The 22,161-nt window shown below is 39.2% G+C and overlaps 2 protein-coding genes across 10 annotated transcripts in view; one reads left to right on the top strand and one right to left on the bottom strand.

Annotated features, from left to right (window-relative positions):
- Positions 1 to 1,334, top strand: part of CUL1 (cullin 1) — a 38,775-nt gene extending 37,441 nt beyond the window's left edge. Inside the window, exon 21 of the mRNA XM_026843958.1 lies at positions 699 to 1,334. Coding sequence (XP_026699759.1) covers positions 699 to 779 — 81 coding nt within the window. The 3' untranslated portion in view covers positions 780 to 1,334. The remainder of the gene's footprint in view (positions 1 to 698) is intronic.
- Positions 1,335 to 3,318: 1,984 nt separating this feature from the next.
- The window catches only part of EZH2 (enhancer of zeste 2 polycomb repressive complex 2 subunit), a 38,158-nt gene continuing 19,315 nt past the window's right edge, over positions 3,319 to 22,161 (bottom strand). For all 9 annotated transcript variants that reach the window (XM_026843921.1, XM_026843920.1, XM_026843919.1 and 6 more), the window contains 12 exons: positions 18,050 to 18,141; positions 16,847 to 17,087; positions 16,233 to 16,402; positions 15,765 to 15,859; positions 8,908 to 8,948; positions 7,683 to 7,808; positions 7,117 to 7,295; positions 6,157 to 6,252; positions 5,475 to 5,556; positions 4,578 to 4,658; positions 4,378 to 4,462; positions 3,319 to 3,659 (listed from right to left, as the gene is read on the bottom strand). In XM_026843921.1, the coding sequence (XP_026699722.1) occupies positions 3,599 to 3,659; positions 4,378 to 4,462; positions 4,578 to 4,658; positions 5,475 to 5,556; positions 6,157 to 6,252; positions 7,117 to 7,295; positions 7,683 to 7,808; positions 8,908 to 8,948; positions 15,765 to 15,859; positions 16,233 to 16,402; positions 16,847 to 17,087; positions 18,050 to 18,141 (1,349 nt within the window). In that variant the 3' untranslated portion in view covers positions 3,319 to 3,598. The remainder of the gene's footprint in view (positions 3,660 to 4,377; positions 4,463 to 4,577; positions 4,659 to 5,474; positions 5,557 to 6,156; positions 6,253 to 7,116; positions 7,296 to 7,682; positions 7,809 to 8,907; positions 8,949 to 15,764; positions 15,860 to 16,232; positions 16,403 to 16,846; positions 17,088 to 18,049; positions 18,142 to 22,161) is intronic.

Consider the following 22,161-nt stretch of genomic DNA (forward strand, 5'->3'; position numbering starts at 1 on the left):
TATTTCTCATACTGTAATATGCATGTTTTGTCTTGCTGGCAGCGGTAAAATTGCTTGGTTGCATCTTTCCACACTAGTGCTGGCTTACAGCAGCCTCTGCTCCAGGCTTACCTCTTGTTCCTGCTCTCCCTGTTGCGGGAGCACCACTGCTTGTGGGCCGGCTCAGCAGAACAGCTTCCTGACCTCTTCTAGAATAAAAACATTGGGGATGGGGGCAGTGTATTTAATTATTTGTTCAGTGGCCTCACCACTGGTTTTTACATCCACACCCAAGGGCATAGAACAAGCGGTGGAGAGTGGTTGCATAAACCAGTGCACCCGCTCAAGAGGCAAAGTAGGCAGCTAGTTGCTGCAACTGCTGCCTTTAGTAACATTACAGTAAGGGCTCTGCATCTTGGTTTAACTCTTGAACTGCCGTCTTACTGTGAAAGCTGCTCAGCAGACTGAGGATCAGTTGATCTCCCTGTCAGTACCCTGGACTTGGCACCCAGTAAACGTAGTTCAGTGTGGTGGATTGGTGAAGTCTGTTTGGGTGGGGTCAGAAACAGGCGAGTGAATTGCCGTGGTTTGTGCCCTTTGCCTACTCCCACTCTGTACTTGGCCTGAAACTCAGTGGCCAAAGTGGTTCAGAGTTCATAGCAACCATATAGGGGGCTCTTCCGCCAGCGTCCCACCACTTGGGTTTGTTTCTCCCACAGAAATGCATCGACATTCTGATTGAGAAGGAGTACTTGGAACGTGTGGATGGCGAGAAGGACACCTACAGTTACTTGGCTTAACATTTTTATTAGCAATTACTTGACTGTGTGACACTCGGCAAATAGGTATGTGATGGAAAGAATGAAAGCAACAGAACTTCATAGCAGCCACCCTGCTGCCATTTGGACCTCCCTTTTTAATAACTGAGACCAGGACTCCCATCAGCCAGTCTCAGATTTACATCAGAACTGCTCAGGATTGATACATTTCAAGTATGTAAATATGGACACCAATGCCATTTAACCTAATTTAAGAACAGAAAGGAATCAAACCCTTCTCCTTTAAGGGTTGCATGCTACTGCATTTAAATCAATACATTGGCTATATGATAAACAGCTGCTGTGACCGGCAGCACTTATAAATGTTGGCAGCACTTTGAGAGCGAGTCTGAATGGACCCATGTGTAATCTGCTATGAAAAACCATTTGTATAGTGTGTTTCATTTTCTAATGTGTGATAAATAAAAAGAAAAAAATTAAAAGATTTCTGTACAAGTTGCATTTGGCTTTATTGTTTTAAGTTTCATGACTTATCTTTCTAAATGTAAATAAAAGGTATAATGGTTATGAAAGCTATAGAAATTTGTTTTGCTTTTCCTCCTTCTCCGTTTTCTGGCGATTTAAGCACTTTTTCTTCTCTGTGGAAATTAATTGTAATCTATTATGAAATGTGCCTGTTACTACTTTTTTAAGAGGAAATGTCTATGCTTTGGAAAGAAAAAGTTGTGACAATTTCACAGATATGTGGAATAGGAAATACTTGGAATACATGTGGCAATACTTGGTCATCTGAAATTGGAGCTGGTTTTAATATTGTTCAGTTTGCCATAAATTGCATCACGCTGCCTAGATGCTGCCCTGAATAAATAAGGTTTTAGGCTGCCCATTTCTTTGGCTAGAACAGGAAATTGTGTTCCTAAAGATTAATTCCCATTAAATGCAACCTGTGATGGGAGTTAAAATATCTTTGAGTGTTACTACGCATACATTGATTGACCAGCCTTCATTCTTCTCAGAGTTTTGTGTTCATTATATACATGTGAAATGAGTATTAGCTTTCCAGATCTTTTAAGCAAAATGCTGCCATCCTCCCAGGTGTCAGTTTTGGTAACTTATATCTCCTATTCTGATGGTGAAAAGAACCAAACTTCTGCAGCCAAACCCTTTTCCCCCTTAATTTGTGATTTCTTCAGGGTTTGTTCTGGCATGAAGAAAAGGGAGCCAGGTTTTGTGTTGACACTGTTTTTCTCTGAGGGAAATTAATTTTTCATGGTTACATTTGAGCTCTGACCTACAAAAATGTCTGGGTTTAAAAAAAATTAAAATGGAGCAGTATTAGATATGATCCAAAGTTGTTTGGAAAATGGGGGAATAGTCTCATCCCCACTTGAGATTTTGCATGCTTGCTATTCTTATTCTAAAAGAACTTTTATTTGCACTAAAGCATGGGTAAGAGAAGCATTGTTCAATTTTCAAATTGCTTTTTGAAATTTAGAAGGATGGAGTGTGTGGCACTTAGGTTTACAAAAACATCTTTTCTTGCAGAAAGTTCAGTGCTAGTAGACTACTTTTTTTTTTTTTTTTTGGTGACAGAGGAGTAGGCTCAGTGTTCATATGTGGAATGCCAGAAATAACCTGCTCTGAGCTGCCTCAAAGCATAGCCTTAACCCAGCACTGGTTTAAGTGGCATTGCTTTGTACACTTTGTCTGCTGTCTCTTGCAGAGCTCTATTTTTAAAACCCAGCTGCTGTCACTCTAGCCAGGAGTCATGTTCTACCTAAGCAGGGAGAAAATAAGTTTTGACTTTTGGACTCTTTTTTTTTCTCCTGAGTAAGATGAGGGGTGTGAATTCTCAGTTCCTACTCAGGAACTGGCAGCTGACCACTGTACTTGAGTTGTGCTGAAGAGGGAGTTGGAGCCTCCTCAGTGTAGAAGTACCATTATTGACAGAATTTCTTGAAACCAGTTTTGCAGGAGTGTGTGCCTGGCTGTTTTGACAAAGAGTTCTTTTGAGCAGGAGGATGCAGAGTTCACACTCAGCAATTCAGAAATAAATGTGAGAGCCCTGTACAAGATGCAGACAACCAGCTGCAATCTAAACACTTTTAGATAAAAATATAGTTATAGTAACTGTACCACTAGACAAAAGGGTGATTGCTTACAGAGAAACAAGATGAGGAAGAGAAAGGTATGTGGAATTACTGTTGCCTCTGTTATTCAGTTACTTGCATTTGTCTCAGAAATCACAGCTATTCTGGGTTTTTTGGGGTCATACCCACCCCCCTTCCATCAAATAAATCATGTTAGGATTAAGGACTAAGGAGACTTAACCAAAGTAGAGAAATACTTAAAATTAAGGTTAGAAATTCCTACAGGTAAACTGAAGCAATCTTCAGAGAATGCAAGAAAACTGCTGAAACTACTGAAAATTTTACTTGTAAGTGCTATATGCTGAAGTTTCAGTCTCCTACACTGTTTACATCTTCACTTAAGCGGGACCTGAAGTTGAAAGCAAGTGTTCACATCGCTACCTCAAGGCCAACACAAAATTCCCACTCAGTTCCAGTAAAAATGAAGAAGTTCAAGTATCCTTTATTCAAGGTTGAAAAATGTACCACACCACATTATTGCAAAAGTTCATCGGTACAAAACACTTTGCAGCTGGTGAGAAGGCAATAAAAAGTTGGGGTTTTTTAATTTGTTACTATAAATTACTGTTACAGTACTTTGCAAATACAGAATTTCAAATTGCATCATTTTTATTTTTCTAAAATTGCCCACAGTACTAGAAATTCCTGAAGATAAGGCAGCTGTTTGTTTAAAAGAAGAGGTAGCTGGTGTCAAGGGATTTCCATTTCTCTTTCAATGCCCACATACTTAAGGGCATCAGCTTGGCTATATCTGAAATTTAAAAAAAAAAAAAAAATTAAAACACAGTAACACTGAACATTTCAGCTGTATTGTTTTGACAGAACAGCACAGCATCAGCTCCTGGAATACTCTTGTGCTCTAGATTTTCCATAGTTTCCTCACCTGCTGGGGCCTTTATTCCTTGTGTGTGAATTTGCAGATGCAGAACAATGCTGACCACTCAAGAAACCACCTCTAGAGGGGTTTGACCAAGAGGAAACAAAATACTGAAACTCCAGACTTTTTTGCCTCGAATCTTGGGATGCTAGAGATCCTCTTAGCTAGTGGAAAGCAACTGCATTTCTCAAGGTTGACTTACACAGTGGACAGCTTTGTTTTCTTCAAGTGAGGTGAGTTTAGAAAGTCTGAACACAATTTTGGTGAGCACTTCTCTGTACTAACACAAGAATTGATGGGAAAGACAACCCCTGCAGGTACCTAGGAAACCCTACCAGATTCATGGGCAGGTCTGTCCCCTTTTGTCACTAAACTCTTCTCTGTACAAGCTGCTGTTCCAAGTTCACAAGGCTCTTAACCAGCCACTTTGCTCAAGTCAGTCTTACTGTGGTATCTGGCTTAAAAAGAAACACAAGCTCAGCTGCTGAGAGCAGAGGGTGCAAAGAGGCAGGTGCAGTAATTAACTAGGAGCTGGGCAGAAATACTGAAGGCTAATCTGCTCTGATAGGAAGAAATTACAAAATCCACCAACCTGTAGTCAAAGAACAGTTCTTCACCAGTCTGAATGGCTCTTTTAGCAAATATTCCTATTCTGTGATCACCATTAACCATCATAACTGTTTAAAAGAAATTTAAACTTGTGTTACCAGTATTTGTGTTAAAAGATGTATTCTAAATAAGTATCCCACAGCATTTAATAAGTTGCTAAAAGCAAATCAATTTAAAACTTACCTTTTGCATAGCAGTTGGGATTTACTGAATGGTTCGCAAATCTAATTTTGTTGCCCTTGCGTGTTGCATCAACCACAAAATCTAAGGGGGGGAAACAACAACAAAACCCACAAGTGATGAATAGGTCGCCCTCAAACCCATTTTTGTGTTTATTACCTAGCGTGCTTAGATTTTGGCAGCTGGAGAAGATAACTGCTCAGCTTCCCACACGGAAGAGCTGGCACATCATCCTATGATAGCTTTATTGTTCTGCAGGATGCAAACCAGTCCTGCTGCCCCACACCGTGCTTTCTGTTTATCTCCCCCACAGTGGCCCTGCCTTAGTTTCTCATTTGAAAAGCTTCTCTACCTTTATTCCACAAGCTCCATGAATATGTTAAGTCAACACTGACAATAAAGCAGCTTTTTTCCCTGCTTTCAAATATTTTCTTGACACAGTGCAGTCTGTATTTTTCTCCTCAAGTGGCAGCAGCCACATACCATGTACCTCTGTGTGGTTTTTCCCCCCAGCCACTACACAAAATTACCATCATCATTTACTGCTAATTTAAGTCACAGTAAAATTATTTCAGAGAATACCTAGCAAGCCTTTTAAATTCTTTAGGCTACTTAATGCTTGCACATAATTTTACTCTATGAAATTTCACTTAAACTCATCTTGTACAGTTGGCTTGTGTAATAAGCTCTACCACGAGCATCTAGTTGACTACCATTTGGAGGGGAAAAAGGAAGAAAAGCAGTAGCTATCAATATTAGGAATCCACACATTGCTAGGAAAAGATGTGCAGAAGAAAAAATTTCTCAAGTGTTATCTGCTGCCTGCAAAAGCGCGGGGCTGAACAACATGGTGAGCATATTTTATTTATGCTGCAAGGGTTATGACTAGCACATACATACCATTATTCAAGTTAAACAGAAAGCTGCACATGTATTTGTCGTATACTTTTCCTCTTCTGTCTGCCTCATCCTGAGAAATAATCTGAAAGAGATAGTATTTGTAAAACAGACCACCTCTTCCCTTCTGTAACCATAACAGCTTAAGGTCAAAACCCTAGACATGCTGAAAGAGAAGCTGGGTTTTTTTTTATTCTCTGGGCCTGAAGATATTCCCAAGTACTGTACTGTTTTCAGCAAGCGTTCTGTGCTTTTCGAACCACCATGCTTTGCACTTTGCATAAGTAAGCGCTTTCAGAGCAGAAGGAAAGCAAGAATTGCTTCTCACCTCAAAATCAAGACCACATACCTGATTCAGGGGTTTATTACTACAGTGAAAGTGCCTACTGAATTTTAGGACCATACTAAATGATTTTAGACACAATTCCCAGCATGTCTGAACTGGAACTGCATCTAAGATAAAAATGCCATTCCATCCTCATTCTCACAAGAACCTCTGTCAATTTTTTTGTGGTATTTCAACCATCTAGCTCCTGGCTTTGGCGCCTCTGACAGCAGTAGCTGTATACTTAGTCAATCACATCTGTCTAAACATGATACCAAACTAGAGACAATCTCTTGGTCCCTAGCCAACACACAACTTCACCAGTTAAGCTCATACATAACCAGTGTTCTCCATTCTTACCTCACCACAGTATTCAGATATGAATTCATTCTTCTGTACAGGATCTTTGATGAAAATTCCCCAGCCTGCCACATCTGAAGGTGCCAATAGCAAGTGCTGTGGGTGGGGAGGGGGAAAAAAGAAAAGGAAAAAAAAAGTTTAGACATGCGTGGCTTGGATCTGGTTTTTGGTTTGGCTTTTTCGTTGGTTGGTTTGTTTTTAACAGTATCACTTAATGAAATGGATGCTGGGACTCCAGGAGAGAAGACAAACATGGATTCTTCTAATTATCAAAAGCATGCTAAAATTAAAGCTCACGGATCAGACGTTTTACATGAAAGAAATACCAGGTGAAGTACTGGAAAACCAAGAAAAATTTTAGTTTAAGCTTGAAATGAGAGTGTTACATAAAAACATACACTTTAAGGCCTTCAAACTAGAAGGGTCTGCAGACAGGAGCCCACTACTGATTAGCTCAGTATTTGACTGAACTAGTTTGTGAGAACATGTTGCAGAGCAGACATAAACCTTGGTTCGTTTATTTATTTATCTAACAGATCAGAATGAGCTTTTGAGAGCAGACCACATACGAGTTTGTGCGTCAGAATCAACAACTGAAGAAAGAAATAGCCTATATCTATGTCTGAGCCAAACTTCCTTATGCTGATCTAGGGGGAGACTGACATGCTACCACTTTAAAACAACCACCTATTTACAAATTACAAGCAAAGCCTGGTTGGGGAGAAGGAGATACTCTGCTGCAGTGTTACACAGAAAATACTAATTGATATGTGACAAAGTGTACACACAGCTTAACAGCAGCACATAAGCAAGCTAAGGTGACAGCTACCACCCTTGTTTTGTTTTGTTTTCCTGTCTGACAGCATAAAGGCAAAGAAATTCCATTCCCTGGTACGAAAATATAAAAATGCCTGAAACCCAAGGCAATGTAGGCATGTAGTTGTGTAACTATCAACATACTTTTTTGGATCCTCTCTGAATGCTGCAGTTCTTGCAAGAAACATTTTTGCTGTCCCAGTGGTCAGCTGCTCCACATGTTAAACAGAGGTCAGGATCGCATTCACGTACAGCTAGGTAACATGGACACTGCTTAGTGTTGCATTGTGCTTTACAACGACATCCAGGAAACCTGTTTTGGCCTGAAAAGGAATAAATAGAAAACAAAAAGAGCAGGTATGAAAAAAAGACATTGTAAAATTTCAGATTATAGCATGTCAGAAAATAAAAAAGAAAAAAAACATAGCCATTGACATCTGTGTAAGATATTCAGAGGTACTGTAAGTTCTTTCCTTCCCTGTTTTTACTGTAGTCTTCCTCAATTTTAAGTCTGAAGACTCTTTCTGACTGTATTCAATGGCTAATTAAGAGGGCCAAATTAAACTGAATGTGTGCTCCCTTCTCACACTATTTGACACAATTTGCTGCTCCTGCAAACTCAACCTGCGGTAGGGACAGACTGCTAGTACACAGTTAGATGCTAGGACAGTGAAAGGAATTTGTAGATATTTTTTAAATGTTTTACTTACATTCTGAGCTGCACTGACAAAACTTCTCACAGAAGTTTTGAGCAATTACACATGGGCATGAGCTATCACAAGGCTGACGTGGATGATCACATGGCTGATAGTTGTAAACATGATTCGATGACCCATCTGAATAAAAATAGCAACATTTTGTAAAGTTGAAAGGTGCAAACAAACAGTTCCCATCACTCTTTAAAACAGAAATTCCCTTTTAGTCAAGAAAACCCAGAAAATGAACAAAAAACCCCCAAACCTATGATGAGTGGGGTTAAAAAAACCCAAAAGACACCAAATCAGAACTGTAAGGTTAGTCAGGTGTTTTGACACCATTAGTTGCCTGCTTCCTAGTGCACTTCAGTCTTCCCATTACTCAGCTGCTTCAAATACTCGGAGCTAAAAACTGAAAACCAAAACTACAATGGTATAATTTCCTGTGTGAACATGTTCTAGAGTAGCACTGATATTATTCAGCAAAGTAAATTTGCTCAAATACTCCCAAGTAATTTTACTCTGGAGCAACAGTCAACTTTCAAACAGAAAGGCTGCCAAAATCACACTCGGTCATTATACCATTGTGCTTTGCAAGTCAATTTTCCAATACAGACAACACTAACATCTTACAGGCAAGGAGGGACTATTGGGGACAAGTCTAGAGCTTTACCTACAGAGCAGCTAGGAGAGTTTGGTGCTATATAAATTCTATTTGCTGTTAACACTCCTGAGCTTGTGTAGGGTTTGCATGTATTTGTAAATATGCTCAAGTTAGCAATCAGCAAGTAAAAAGGAGATACACACAAATTGATGTTATGTTGCTAGAAGTCCCAGTGACTCAAGAAATTTTCAGATAACTATTTCTAAAATCAGCTGTTTTTAAAAAAAACAAAAGCTGCTTTTTACCACAGCTCCTATTGTTAATACCATTTTTATCTGTACTTCAATGAGGCCATACTGGAAAGACTGTAAATTCAGCCTCTTTCCCTTTTTCTTTAATTATACAGAGCTCTTCCAGTTATATAAACCAAACAGTACCTTTTGTCCCTAAGATATCAGTAATGAGAGCTCACTTTTTTTCTTTTTATTCCCTCTATGATCTCTAGCTCCCCATGGAAGGTATATAATGGCCTAACATTAAAAAAAAAGAAACCCCAAACCCCAAAAAAACAAAACCAAAAAAGCAATAGTAGGATCTTAAAAGTTCAGGACATAAATTGAATGGAAAGATGCTAACCCTTTTTCAGCTGTATCTTTCTGCAATGAGCAGCCCACAACCTGCAAAAACACAAAACAAACACAAGATGGTTGACAGGAACTCCTCCTGCAGTGGGCTGGGAAAGGTAGCTGCATCTTGCACCCACAATTGACTTAAAATGGGAATGTTTGTGGTAACATGAACATCTGCTAACTGCGCACCAGTCGCAAGCGGTTGCAGCAGAACCACCCTGTCCCAGTCTCTCGGAGCTGACCGTCAGTGCTCTGCAGGCTGCTCCCTCCCGCTCCCTGCCCAGGATCCCAGGACAGACGGAGCAGCCCCCACCCAGCCCAGGCTACAGAGATGCTTAAATTCAGATGGCCTTGAAGGAAAAACCTGCAAAGAGGAGGCTGCTGGAGCTGCAAAAGCAGCAGGAGGAAGGATATGGAATCGTAGATATGGAGGGCCATGTCTAAACTGGGGAGCAAAGTTCTACCAGCGGTTTGCTCCACAGGACATGGCCCCCCCACCACACCGATAGACTCCTAGATCACAGCCAGGTATCACCCTTCGTCTGCCGAGCTCCAAATATATGACACCAGGAGATCACATCTGTCTGGCACAGCCACGCCGAGGCAAGCCCAGTATTTCTTCTGGTCGGACAGACTTTTCCTCAGCTTGTTCTGACTGGTGGCACTGTGCTAAGCCTTTCTCCTTTTACTTTAAACTCTGTACGCCTTTCTCTTACATCCTTAGAGTTTTCCTTCACTGTCCTCTTCCTCCATTAGCTTAGCTAAGCACCCCCTTTGCAAGAAATGGTGATTGCTACTGGAGGAAGCGGTGGTTTAAGAGTAACTTTCTCACTATAAAGTTCTCGCAAGCTACAGTTACACCTTTTATTTTGTACCCATTTCAGATTGCAAGCTCTTTGGGCAGGAAATGTCTACTATTCCATAAATAGCTGTGTCAGGCACAATCTAGCAAAAACACCTGTCTTAGAACTTTGGTAGCAAAAGAAAAACCAGACTTAAATTCCAATAGCCTTAAAATTAAAGGAGAGATCAATGGTTTTAGTCTCTCTTCAATTCTATGCATTTCAGTTAGCACTTGAATTTCAGCAAATAAACAGAATTTAAAAATTTAGATTAAGGATTTTCTATAGCAACATTAAGAGAATATGGGAGAAGCCTCTTTCGCTGCCCAAATAATACACTGCTAGCTGCACCTAGCAACCTCACTTTCTCTGCAGATTTACTTAGAAGTCCAAAATACTCATGAACACGTTACTAAAAAATCCCCAGCACGGAACACTCAAAGCCTTTCAGCGAGTGCAACACTCAGATGTTTGCAGTCTGAAAAAGTATCTCCTGCTATACTTAAATACGTATCTATATATATAAATACTTTATATATATATACATACATAAATATATACACACACACTAAACTACTTAAATAAGAATTTTTAGCCACTACTTCTTTCATAAAAGCATTATATCAATTTCTGCTTTAACCGAATAGTGTGCTGCCCCCCACCCCACACAACAGCTTTAGGTAAGCAAGATTCTCTATGCAATTACTCTTTCAAAGCTTTACTGTTAAGACTCAAGGTTAAGTGCTCAACAGCCAACTTTCTTACAAGCATTTGAAGGAACCCATACAAGTTAGACACCCACAGAGGCAGACTTGTCCAAGTAACTGAGGTTGAGGGGAGGGAACAAACCCAAAGACTATCAGCACTACAGAGCACTGTAATAAATAGATCACTTAAGAGTGACTCACTCTAGAAAAAAGGCTACCAACATATTTTATAAGAAGACAGTTCCCACATAACTGAAAGGAGTGCAATTTTGACTTAAATTACTCTAATGCACACCAAGCTACATTTCATTTTTGTCTGGCTGGTATTCATCAAGTGTAACGTATACCTTATTTTTGAATAATTCTTTCTCAGAAGCTTCTCTTTCAGTCCAAGATTATAAGGACCTACTAGCATACCAAACCCTTAAAAGCCTTCTGTGGACAGACTTCTTAAAATGCCATTTCATTAGCAGTTACTATGAACCCTTTTTTTTTTTTTCTCCTGGTTTGTTTTGTTTTTGTTTTTTTTTTTTCAGGTAAGCACTATCCTAAAAGTAAAATGCCACTTGCTGACTAGTTATCACCTGAGACTTTTTGGTTTCCATGAGAAAGTATAGACCGTATGGACAAGGTCACCTAAATATTACAAAGATTGTCACCATCAACATAGCCTTAATACTAACAACTCAAAATGGATAAAAAATTAAATATGGCAGTCACAATGGCAAAGGCATAAGCTTAGCCACTCTTGTAACAGAGACTGGTGTCACAGAAGGAAAAGAGTCTAGCAAGGAAGGAGCTGGAGACATACAGTGCAAGCGTGAATTGTGAAGGATGACAAGACAACATGAAGCAAGCTGCCAACACTGACAAATTTGACAAGAGGTTTGATTAGCACAATCAAATAGTACATGCACTGGCTTCTAACTTTCAAAAACTGCCAGGAAGCACTGCAAGTCCCCCTGATTAGAGCACAAAGCTGAAGACTGAATGAGTAACATACTAAAGTTGGACTAATTTATCTATCTGCCCTATAATCTGCTATCTCGATCAGGTTCCACACACCAGGAAGCAAAGGCAAGGAAAAGACAGAAAGTTGAGAAAGACTTGAAGCTTCATAAGCAAAAGCAAACTGGAAACTGTGGCAGATTTCCAAGCAAGCAGGTGGATTTGTGCATCTGGTTTCTGACATCTGCAGGATAGCCAGCTTAGAAAACAAGTGTTTCCAGAAGCATTATGACAGAAGCTGTCAAAAATATTGCTGTTCTCTGCTAACAACCTACTAGATTTCGCTGGTGTTTTTAGGAGACACTGGTATCAGCTAATCAGGCAGTACAAATGCATTCTCTGAAGCTACATGAACATTTCTTTCTCTGCACAGGGATACTCTACCAGAAATAGCACTGAAAATTCAAAATATATGCCAACTGTGTCAATATTTGATTTTCTGGCATCACTCAAAGACTTCTTTTCAGTCTCCTAAATCATATCTACTCTAAGACTCAGCCTTCCAACCAGGTGCCATATAAGAATATCTGTGCCAATGCCTCAGCTGCACCTTTTGCCTGGTAACAGTTAGACTTTAAATCCCTATAAAAAGGCACCCTGAACTCTAAATAGAACCACGTAAACTATTCAAACATATGCAGTGAACAGCAGCCCAGCAGAACATAGGGACAGGAGGAGGAAAATGAGAAAATGGGGAAAAAAAATACTTTCAGATAAAGTTTACTAAGTACACTTGCATCCAAATAGGGGATGAGGGAGGGGAGGAAAACAAAAATAATCGAGAAGCAACATTACATGGCCCTACAATCAGTAAGAGGTCCTTACTAATCCAGAGAAAGGAGTGTTGATTAAAGTAAACGTGTGATTTTCTTCCATGGCTGGGAGCTGAACAGTCAGGGAATGAATAGTACTGAAATACTCTCCCTCCAGCATACATTCATGCTTTTTTGAATTCTTTCTTGGTTCAGATTTTTCCATTGACTTCTACGCAAAGTACTTGCTCTTCTAGCAAAGCAGAGTTTTCACAAACTGCCAGGTTAATCTCTGATACATAGTACAGTCTCTGACACTTGCTGGCTCTCCAAAACACAACTATATAACAAGTCTTCTCTCATTGATCGGCCTTGTTACGGCTCTCTAACAAAAATGACACTGGAAGGAGGGAGATAATATCTTTTACTATCCATGAAGGATGTAGCCTTGCCAGCTAGTTGCTCAGTATGCCTATACAGTCACTAAGATCACATGGAAATAAGCGAAGTCTTATAAGAAAAATCTATCCAATCAGTTACTAGAGGACATTAAAAGCAGCCTACTGCTGCAGCTTTTCTCTTTGGTGAATGCTGCTTTTGCTCAAAGGCTGTCTACCACAGGTACACATGGAAATCCTGCAGACCCGTAAGTCCCTTGAAATGGAAAAGTGCAGACAGGACAGAAGGGCTTTCCTGGTTCTAGGACTGGATTTACCTTAGGAGTGAGAACTCAACTCAAACATAATAAACAGAGAAAGACTTGGAGATGGTTGTCCCAACTGCTAGTTGTGCAACTTTGCGTTGGGTTTGCTCATGGTGTGGTTTTGGTAGCGGGGTAGGGGCTGCAGGGGTGGATCCTGTGAGAGGCTTTTCACAGCTCTGGCTCCAAGTCAGCAGACCTGCCTCTGGCCCAGGGCAATGCAGAATCACAGAATGATCTCAGTTGGAAAAGACCTTGAAGATTATCTAGTCCAACCATTAACCTCACACTGAGGCAATCGCTGACAGTGGCTGCACCCCTACAATTTAAGAGGGGAAGAACCTGCTGAGCAAGGAGTGGGAAGAAATAGAGGAGAGGGGAATGATGAGATGTGAGAGAAACTATGCAGACAGCAAGGTCAGTGAAGAAGGAGAGGAGGTACACCAGAGCAGAGTCCCCTGCAGCCCATGGTGAGGGGTCAGGCTGTCCTTCTGCCACCCATGGAGGTCACCAGTGGAGCAGATGCCACCTGCAGCCCATGGAGGACCCCACGCCGGAGCAGGGGGCTGCACCTCAAGAAGGCCGGGGCTCTGAGGGAAGCCCACGCTGGGGCAATTCATTGCTGGGAGAACTGCAACACATGGAAGGGGCCTGCACTGGAGCAGTTCGTGAAGAGCTGCAGCCCGTGGAAAGGACTCATGTCAGAGAAGTTCACGGAGGACTGTCTCCCGTGGGAAGGGCCTCACACTGGGGCAGGGGAAGAGTGCGAGGAGTCCCCCCCCTAAAGAGGCAGGAGCAGCAGAGACAACCCGTGATGAACTGACCACAACCCCCATCCTCTGCACCACTGGCTGGGGTAGTAGAGAAATCAGGAGCAAAGCTGAGCCCAGCAAGAAGGAAGGGGTGGCAGGAAGATGTTTTTAAGTTTTTTCCACAGTCCTACTCTGATTTGATTGGTAAATTAGCGGTGATGTTCAAATTAAATGGAGCTTTTTCCCCCCCAAGTTGAGTCTGTCTTTTGCCCATGACCGTAACTGGTGAGAAAGCCCCCCCTGTCTTTGTCTCAACCCAGGAGACTTTCATTATATTTTCCCCTGCCCATCCCACTGAGGGGGAAGAGCCTGCAAGTGGCTGCATGGTGCTTCGTTGCCAGCTGGGCCTGCACTGCCACAGACATCTTTAGAAGTGCTCAGATTACAGCAATATGCATGTGGGCTGAAAGGTTTTCCTTTTTTAAAAGGCTACTGCACACAGAAGAATGGGCACAGCTTGACTGCCACATACCATGTGAAATCAAATTTTAAAAATTCTTTCCTTCCTTCAATAAGAGTTTAAAAAATTAAAAGGCATTTCAAAACTAAATTGCTAGCACAAAGGCTTTTATACTAGCAACTAATAAGAACAAAATAACATCAAGAAATCCCACCTAATGATATAGGGTTTTATTTATTTGGAAAAAAGATCCAAACAGAAGTCTCAACACTCCTCCAAAACAATGTCAACCTGGTAACTAAACAATCCATTTCAACTTCAAAACATGTTTAAGCCTTTCACATGCTCTTTTTAAATGGGTGTAGTCGCACCATTTTTATAGCAATTTTGGGGAATCTGAAAGCAAGCTAATTGCCAACTGCATATTCCAAACTTGCACTATAGCTAATAACTCCAGATTTAAACAGCCAAGCCCACCAAATGCCCAAAAACTTGAAAACTGTGCCAAGAGGATTAAATCAGTAGTTTTTGCTGAGAACAGAATCTCTTCCAGATGCTCACTGAATCTTTTCCTAGCTCACACTGGCTGCCTCTATGCTACAAAGCAGAAACGCTCTACTCTACATCAACAGTTTCTTTGAGCCAGTATCAGGAATTTCACTAAACCTGGAAATAATAAATATGCTTAGACAAGCTAAGACAGAAGGCAAGAAGAATTGACAGGAGAAGAACTGGAAGAATAAACTTGGGGGAAAATGAGGAAAGTTAAAAGGAAAAATAGGAAACTTTATGGAAAAAAGTGTACTTATTGCTTGCAAAAAGAAATGTTCTTGCTAATTTTCAGTCAGCTCTTCACCTCCTAGGTTCTTATTCCTGAGAATAAAAATAGTCAAAGCAGAGCTGCATTTTTCAAACCTCAAGATTCTCAAAGAAAAATGCATTTCACTGACAGCCAGCCACCCAGTTTACAATTTCAACAGAAATTGTTTCAGATTATCTTTGTGGCTTCACCAAAAAGCTTGATTTCAGTCTTCACTGCAGCTTAATTTCAAAGAACAACTTGTTAACCTGCTTCTCTAGTTGAAGTTCTAGTTGATGAAGAAACTTGGTGCTACAGAGGACTAGTCTCTCAAAGAAAAAAAGAAAAGGCAATCCTACTAGTTTGCTACAACATTTTTGCTCACTGATCATCTGTATCTTAATGGAATACACTTCACCATAAAAAAACCCATGAGCTTTATTTTACAAAATACCATATAATCATTATTGAATCCCATTATAATGCTTGCAAATTTAGTATTTATTGCTGCAAACAAAATTTTACCACAATACCTTGAAAGTTACAACAAGCTGTATAGAGTGTTTCTAATCTAAACTTAGTTTGACTACTTGCAGCAATACACCTACAAGAATCTGCCAACAAGAATCTGGCTGTTAAACAGGTTAAAAAGAAGGGAGAGAGGAAGAGATGTGGAAGGTTATACTTGCCAATGTGGTAAGATGTTTGTATGAAACCAAAAAATCATTTTGTTTTTGGAAGCAAAAGGAGAAGATTTGCATGACACTTCCTCCAAAATATGTTCTGTCTGATCCCCTGTTCTCCAGTTTATTGTTATGCTAAGGTTATTTAGTAACAGATTTACCTGTGTTTCCTTTTCTTCTTTCTGGGAGGAGTATCAACATCTTCAGCAGGGACTGGAGCAATAATACTAGATTCCTTTACTCTAAACTCATACACCTAACAAGAGATACCATAATACATCCACGATAAATCTCTCACTAGTAGAAAGTTGCTCATTTTCTAAGTTAGTATGATTTTCTCCAACCAAGAACTTACAGATTATATCCAGTCATAGCCTCTTTTCAATACATATAAAGTTGATTATTTTTGTCATTTAAGAACAGTCTAATTTAAACCTCCTGTAACTTTAAATTAAAAACATTTTTAAACTAACTTTTATATATTTGTGGCATGAATTCTGGATCATAGCATTCTTGGAAAGACCAAGAAAATGAATTATTTTCTCTTTTAGTAATCAATACTAGTATTTCTATACTTCAGTTTTAAAAGTAAAATGCTCTCATCCTTAACAAGTAGGTTCCCTTCTTACCTGCCTGCATGTTTTGGTCCCAATCAGTCTGGCAATTGCACAGAAGTTGTCATAGTAGGTACCAATAAGAACTCTAAACATTGAGGCTTCTGCACCACTCCATTCCACATTCTCGGGAGGCTCAATATTTGGCTTCATCTTTATTGGTGTTTGACACCTAGAATTTGCTTCTGTAATAAATAATTGAGAGTGTGGATCAATGTAAGGCTATGTTTCAAAAATTTTACATAGCACTTAAAAATGCCAAGTTATTAACTGTAGCTAAAAATATCCCAGGTTTTTGTTGTTGCTTCCTAATCTAAGTGCCACAACAAAAGTTTTCAGGTACCTCTTAAAGTAGTTAAAAATAAGGTAACAGTAGCTATTGAAATTACACAATCTAACTTCTATACATAAATTGAGACAATCTGGAAACTTTCTTACAGAGTTCTCTTTGATTAAGCTCATATTATTACTCTTGTCTTTTCATTCAGTTCCATACATTCCAAATATGTGGTTTCTAGGAACACGTAGCTCAACTTAGTTTGGGTTTTTTGTTTTCGTGGGTTTTGGTTGTTTGGGGTTTTTTTCCAATCCTCTCAAGCACTGCAGCTAACTGAATAAAGAAGCCTTACCAGAGGAACTGGAGGTTTCATCTTTCTTTTCTTCTTCTTCCTTATCATTGTTTTCTCCTCCAGTTTCAGTTCCAGCTTCTCTATCACTATCAGTGTCTTTCGATTCCAATACATTTATTGTCGGCGTGCTGGGTCTGCTGGTGTTGTTTGGAAGTCTTCCCCTTCGGCGCCCACCTGGGCGCTTTGGTGGTGTCTTTATACGCTCAGCGGTCAAGGCAGCTGCAAACTCCTTTGCACCTTCCTAAACATAAAACATTATCATTTTCAGTAAGAAAATTAAGAAGTGTTTTCACCTGTAGTCAGGGATGGGGGGAGAACACGTTCTACTTTCACACTGTATAACTTTGCGTTATTCTACAAATTAATCACGTACACACAAATTCTAGTTAAATGCACTCTAACGATGAACATAAATACTTTTGATGCTATCATGAAAAAAGAAATCTACATTTACAGAGTACTTATGTCAGTATTTCAGTTCCACTTTCATTTTGGCTGCCAAATAAAAAAGAATCCAGTAGTAAATTTCTATTTTCCTAGATGACAGGGGGGGAAAAAAAAAAAAAAAAAAAAAAAATATTCTTGCACATGGCACTTGAACAATATGCACTCCGCATTTTTTAGAATGCAATCACTGGTAATTTGTTTTCTAGTGGAAAGGGGTATGACAATGCATAGCAAGCTTTTAGATTGGAAAATTACATGGTTTCTCATACTAAAAAATTTAGGAGAAGTATGAAAGAGATTTGAAATTATATTACTAAAGGATTTCACCTTATTAATTTCCATCCTGTTGTTTCTCAAGAGCACAAATAATGGTTGGAATCTGCCTTCAGCAAACAAAAAACCTATATAATTTTTAGTTGTAATATAACTTATGAGAGTGTTAAGTCTGTAAGACCCAGTTGTTTGACTAGATTGGACACAACAGCACCAACATATTATTAGGAGGTGGTCATCTTCCTTCCCTACAGATATGTCAGGCTACATCTAATAGAACTGAAAATTATTCCTACTTAGGTTTTTATCTGATGACTGGAAGTTAACTCTTTTTTTTTTGCACAAGCTGAATATACTTGACTGCAAGTAGTGCATATACTTGTGGGCCATCACAGATCCATCATGTCCTTACACTAAGTGTAGTTTGCTATACTGCAGCTAGCACTAGCACTTAGTGAATTCTAACATATAAAATTATCTTACCAGATGTTGATAACAGTGCGGTCCACAAGGCTTATTATCTAATGCTGTTTCTGTATTCTTTCGTTTATAAGTATTAGGAGTTGCATGGAATGCTGTTGAATCAAAACATCAGATTTGTAAGTTTTCATATCAAATATACACTAAATATCTAACCTCAAACAGTATCCAAAAACATAAGGTTTACCAAGACTTTACTAAAACCAGAATAAAAATTATAACAAATGGAAAAAAAAACAGAAAATTAAACCCCATCTAGTGACGTCTGACTTACCGCTTAAATACACATTTACATGGGTAAATTTTGTATATGTCCATTTACATCAGTGAAGACAGTCATCACATTTGTTTCATGTATCAAGGAAGACTTGCTGTATCTTCCTTCCCAACAAACAGAACAGACTAATTCTGTTACCATGTTAAACAGAATTATTCAAGGCTTCTCCTAATAATGCATGATGATCTGTCAATCTGTAAAATTCAGGTGTTCAATTTCTATCTTGACAAAAAATCCAATCCCACACACTTTGGAAAGGCAATGGACCCACCTTTCATTCTTGTTAGAAGGACACATAAGCATTTTTACTTTATCAGTTTATCAGCACTCCAACTAAGCTGACAGGTGATAAGAGTTCAGTTCCCATATCCCAGATGCAGGGTAAAAATAAAGTAGCATCACACAGTCACTGTGGATCAGAACAACCACAGAGGAGTGTCTGCTCATGTATCTGACAGACTCTAAGTTGCAGCATGGTGACTCAGAAAGGAGCAGAACTGGGCACATTACAGATGCAACATGAGCACCTTTATAACAGGATGGGCCGTGTTTCCTACCCATTCATTCCCTTTGCCAGAGCTCTGACTACCCCCTCTCCCCCTGTGCAATCCCTGCCTCCCAGCAGGATGTTTTCAGAAAGACTGACTTTCCTGGTTTTGCTGGAAATCTTGGGAACTCTTCTGTATCCCTTACTTAACTGGAGCCAGGAAAACCTGCAGCTAGATTCTCACCAGAACTCATATACTCATGTTCCCAAATTGTATTAGGAGCTTTTTGAAATATCTTAGTTTTCTGCAGTTCTCTTAAAAAAAAAAAAATCCTCCATGCTTAAGGAACAAATTTTTTTATATATATAGATATCAATAAATACTTCCCCCTTCCCCCCCCCAAGTGTGCTAACAGTGGCATACACAACTAAAAGGAACAAAAATGGAGAATGTACTCAAGTTTTTTAAAAGAAAAACAAAACAAAAGCAACACAAACCCAAAAAAGAACTCAGTGCTGTCTGTTTCCTAATGCTCCATGAAGGCCTACAGAAGACACCCATCTGAAAACGCACAATTCCCAGGCACTGTGAAGGCATTTATGCTGCAGTTAGGCAACTGTAACTTACAATTAAGTTTTTTAACATTCAGTGAATAAAAAGTGCCAATGTTCAAACTGAAAGAAGAATTCCCTCCCCTCCTACCCATATTAATCAATAAGGGCTGTTCCATACCAACACCACACCCTTCTCCTTCAGTAAGCTACCACCATAGGATTTCCTATTCATCTGATTTCTAGACTGTGCACAAGGCTTCTCTTTATAACAGTCCACTATGCTTTCAAGACTAAACTTTTTTTAAATGCTGTTCCTTCCCTTTTAAAGAATGTGAGCTGAGCTCACAGAGTCTTGTGTTTAAAATGTAATTTCAGTGATCTGGCTTGCAGTGTAGCTGCACAAGTACTTGTTCTAGCACCAGTGGGGAGGGTGACCAGTGGTGGTGAGCACTTCTTAAGAGAGCTCGTCTGATGAAACCATCACTTCATGCTTCTCTCCCATAACAGAAGGTGTGCTGGAAATCTAATCATAAATTCTATAATCTTATGCCTGTATTAATGACAGAAGCACTCGGGAACCTCGGGGAAGCAATGTATTCTTCCAAGGTTTTCTTAAAAAGGTATAAACTAAGTTTCACTAATTAAACATTGCATCACTTTCTCCAAAGAAATAAATTACATTTTATAAATCTGGAAACAAAAAAAAGCTTTCATTTTCCATATCTGGACATACAGATATGTCAAAATTATTTACAAGGAAGTATAGGAATGTAGTTTGATGTATATTATTGCTATTAGCATTCTTTCTTCCCCCACATTCCAGCTAAAAGCTTTTATGTGGTATGTCACTTCTCACGTTTCACATACCCTTCAAGTGTTCATACATTGTGTAGGTAAAATATGTTAAATAACAAAGAAACCTTGTAACTGAATGCCAAGTTATTTCACCTTTTTCCAGCTTTTAAGAAACAATGGGAACCCCCCACCCAGAAGTGAAGGAGAGAAACCCCATATTTTTCAACACTGCATCTTTAAATTTGCATTTCATTCATTCAGGGGTGGTTTTTATCCCACATAGCTGTTTTACCCTCTCTTCACACCACAAGGAAAATGATTTTGCAACAATGCAGAAGAGCAGTAAAACATTTGCAAGCCACAATCCATATCAAACTGCTGCAATGTGCAGACATCAGAACTATCCTTTTTACATGTCACTTGCAGATACAAATATTTCTCACAAGTTCATTTGTGGGAGGTCCTAAAATGAGTGTTCATTTTTTTTAAAAAGTGTTTGCCTTTAGACAACTAAGAAATGTTCAGTTTGTAATGCAAGGAAACAAATCAATGTTTAACTTTTTAAACCAGCAAGACCTCAAAAATACACGATATCTGATACTTAATATTAGAATCAAATCTTGTATTCCACTATTTCAAAAACACCCAACATAATATAGTACTGACAACTAGAGTCAAGAATCTACCACCGCTGTTGCAAGGTATTTTTGAGGGAGGCTTGTAACAAAGGACCCAGGACAAGAATAAAACCATACAGCTATATTATGAATCTTGCAAATATCAGTAGTAATTTTTCAAAAATCAAAGAAGACTTTGCAGAATTTCCTAAATAACTAAACTCCATATTTCATCAATAATTTCCTTTAAGAAAGTCATTCTAAAACTGCTTCACTGAGCATGGTTTTTGTCTTTGAGATTTATTACCTGTCTCATCCCCAGTGGGCTCAATTCTCATATTTTTCATAACGTGAAAGTACACAGGCAACAGTTTAGCCTGAAATGTACACCTGCTTCACAGTCAAGCTATTTGGGAAATTCTCCCTACCTGATATTTTTCCTTCTTCTAAATTCTTTGTTAGTCCAGACATTTAGGCATAATTCCTTGCTGTCAGCAAATGAAGTCGGTACACAAGTTTTTTCAGTAATGTCATCACCTGCACATAAAGGGATTGCCAGGTCGTCAAGGGGACTTGACACGTTAAAAATCTAATGATAACTTTTCCAATATTTAACCCAAGTGTTCGAGAACAAAGATTCGAAACTCCATAAAATAAGGCTAATCTTAACAAAAAAATGGAATCCGAGAGGGGGAATTACAAAAAATCAAGACCAAACCTAATAGAATTCCTGGATTTTTTTAATTCTCTATGCCTCCAGGTATTTGCTCCTTTCAAGGTACAAATCTGACCACTGTAGCCCACCACGTTACCAAAGTAATTCATCAAAAAATCGTCTGCAGAAGGCAGGGCATCATTCTCTAGCGCTTAGCAATTGCATGAAGTAGAACATAGGGGCAAACAATAAGGGTGCCAGTAGAAACGTTACCAACTTTTTTAAGAAGTTAAATTGTTAAACTGTTGCAGACTAACTGAAAATCGCTAGTGCAGCCCTGATAACCAGAATAGTCTTTTTTTTGATGAGTTACTTATTCCCAGCATTGAATCTGGTGGATTTTGACCAACAGTCTTAAAATTTCACAGAAAGCAAAGAAGTCACACAACCGACTCTCACTTTTTAACAGATAAATTCCTAGCTCTAGATAGACACTCAGACAGACAGACACACAGACAGAAAACAATCCTCTTTCTTTGGTGTTACTGCAGACAAAAGCATAAGGAAGCAATGCATCCAAAGCAGTGACCTATCATTGTAGATGTGGGGTTTGGGTACATCTTCAGCGAATGGTGACTGAAGTATCAGTTTACTACATTCAGTGTCCAGTATGAAGGCTACATAATGAATGTGGAAATCAAGCTTCAAGAGCTCTCTTTGCAAGATCAA

Source organism: Athene cunicularia (assembly GCF_003259725.1).
Source record: "Athene cunicularia isolate RWA chromosome 2 unlocalized genomic scaffold, athCun1 chr2_part2, whole genome shotgun sequence".
Lineage (NCBI taxonomy): Eukaryota > Metazoa > Chordata > Aves > Strigiformes > Strigidae > Athene > Athene cunicularia.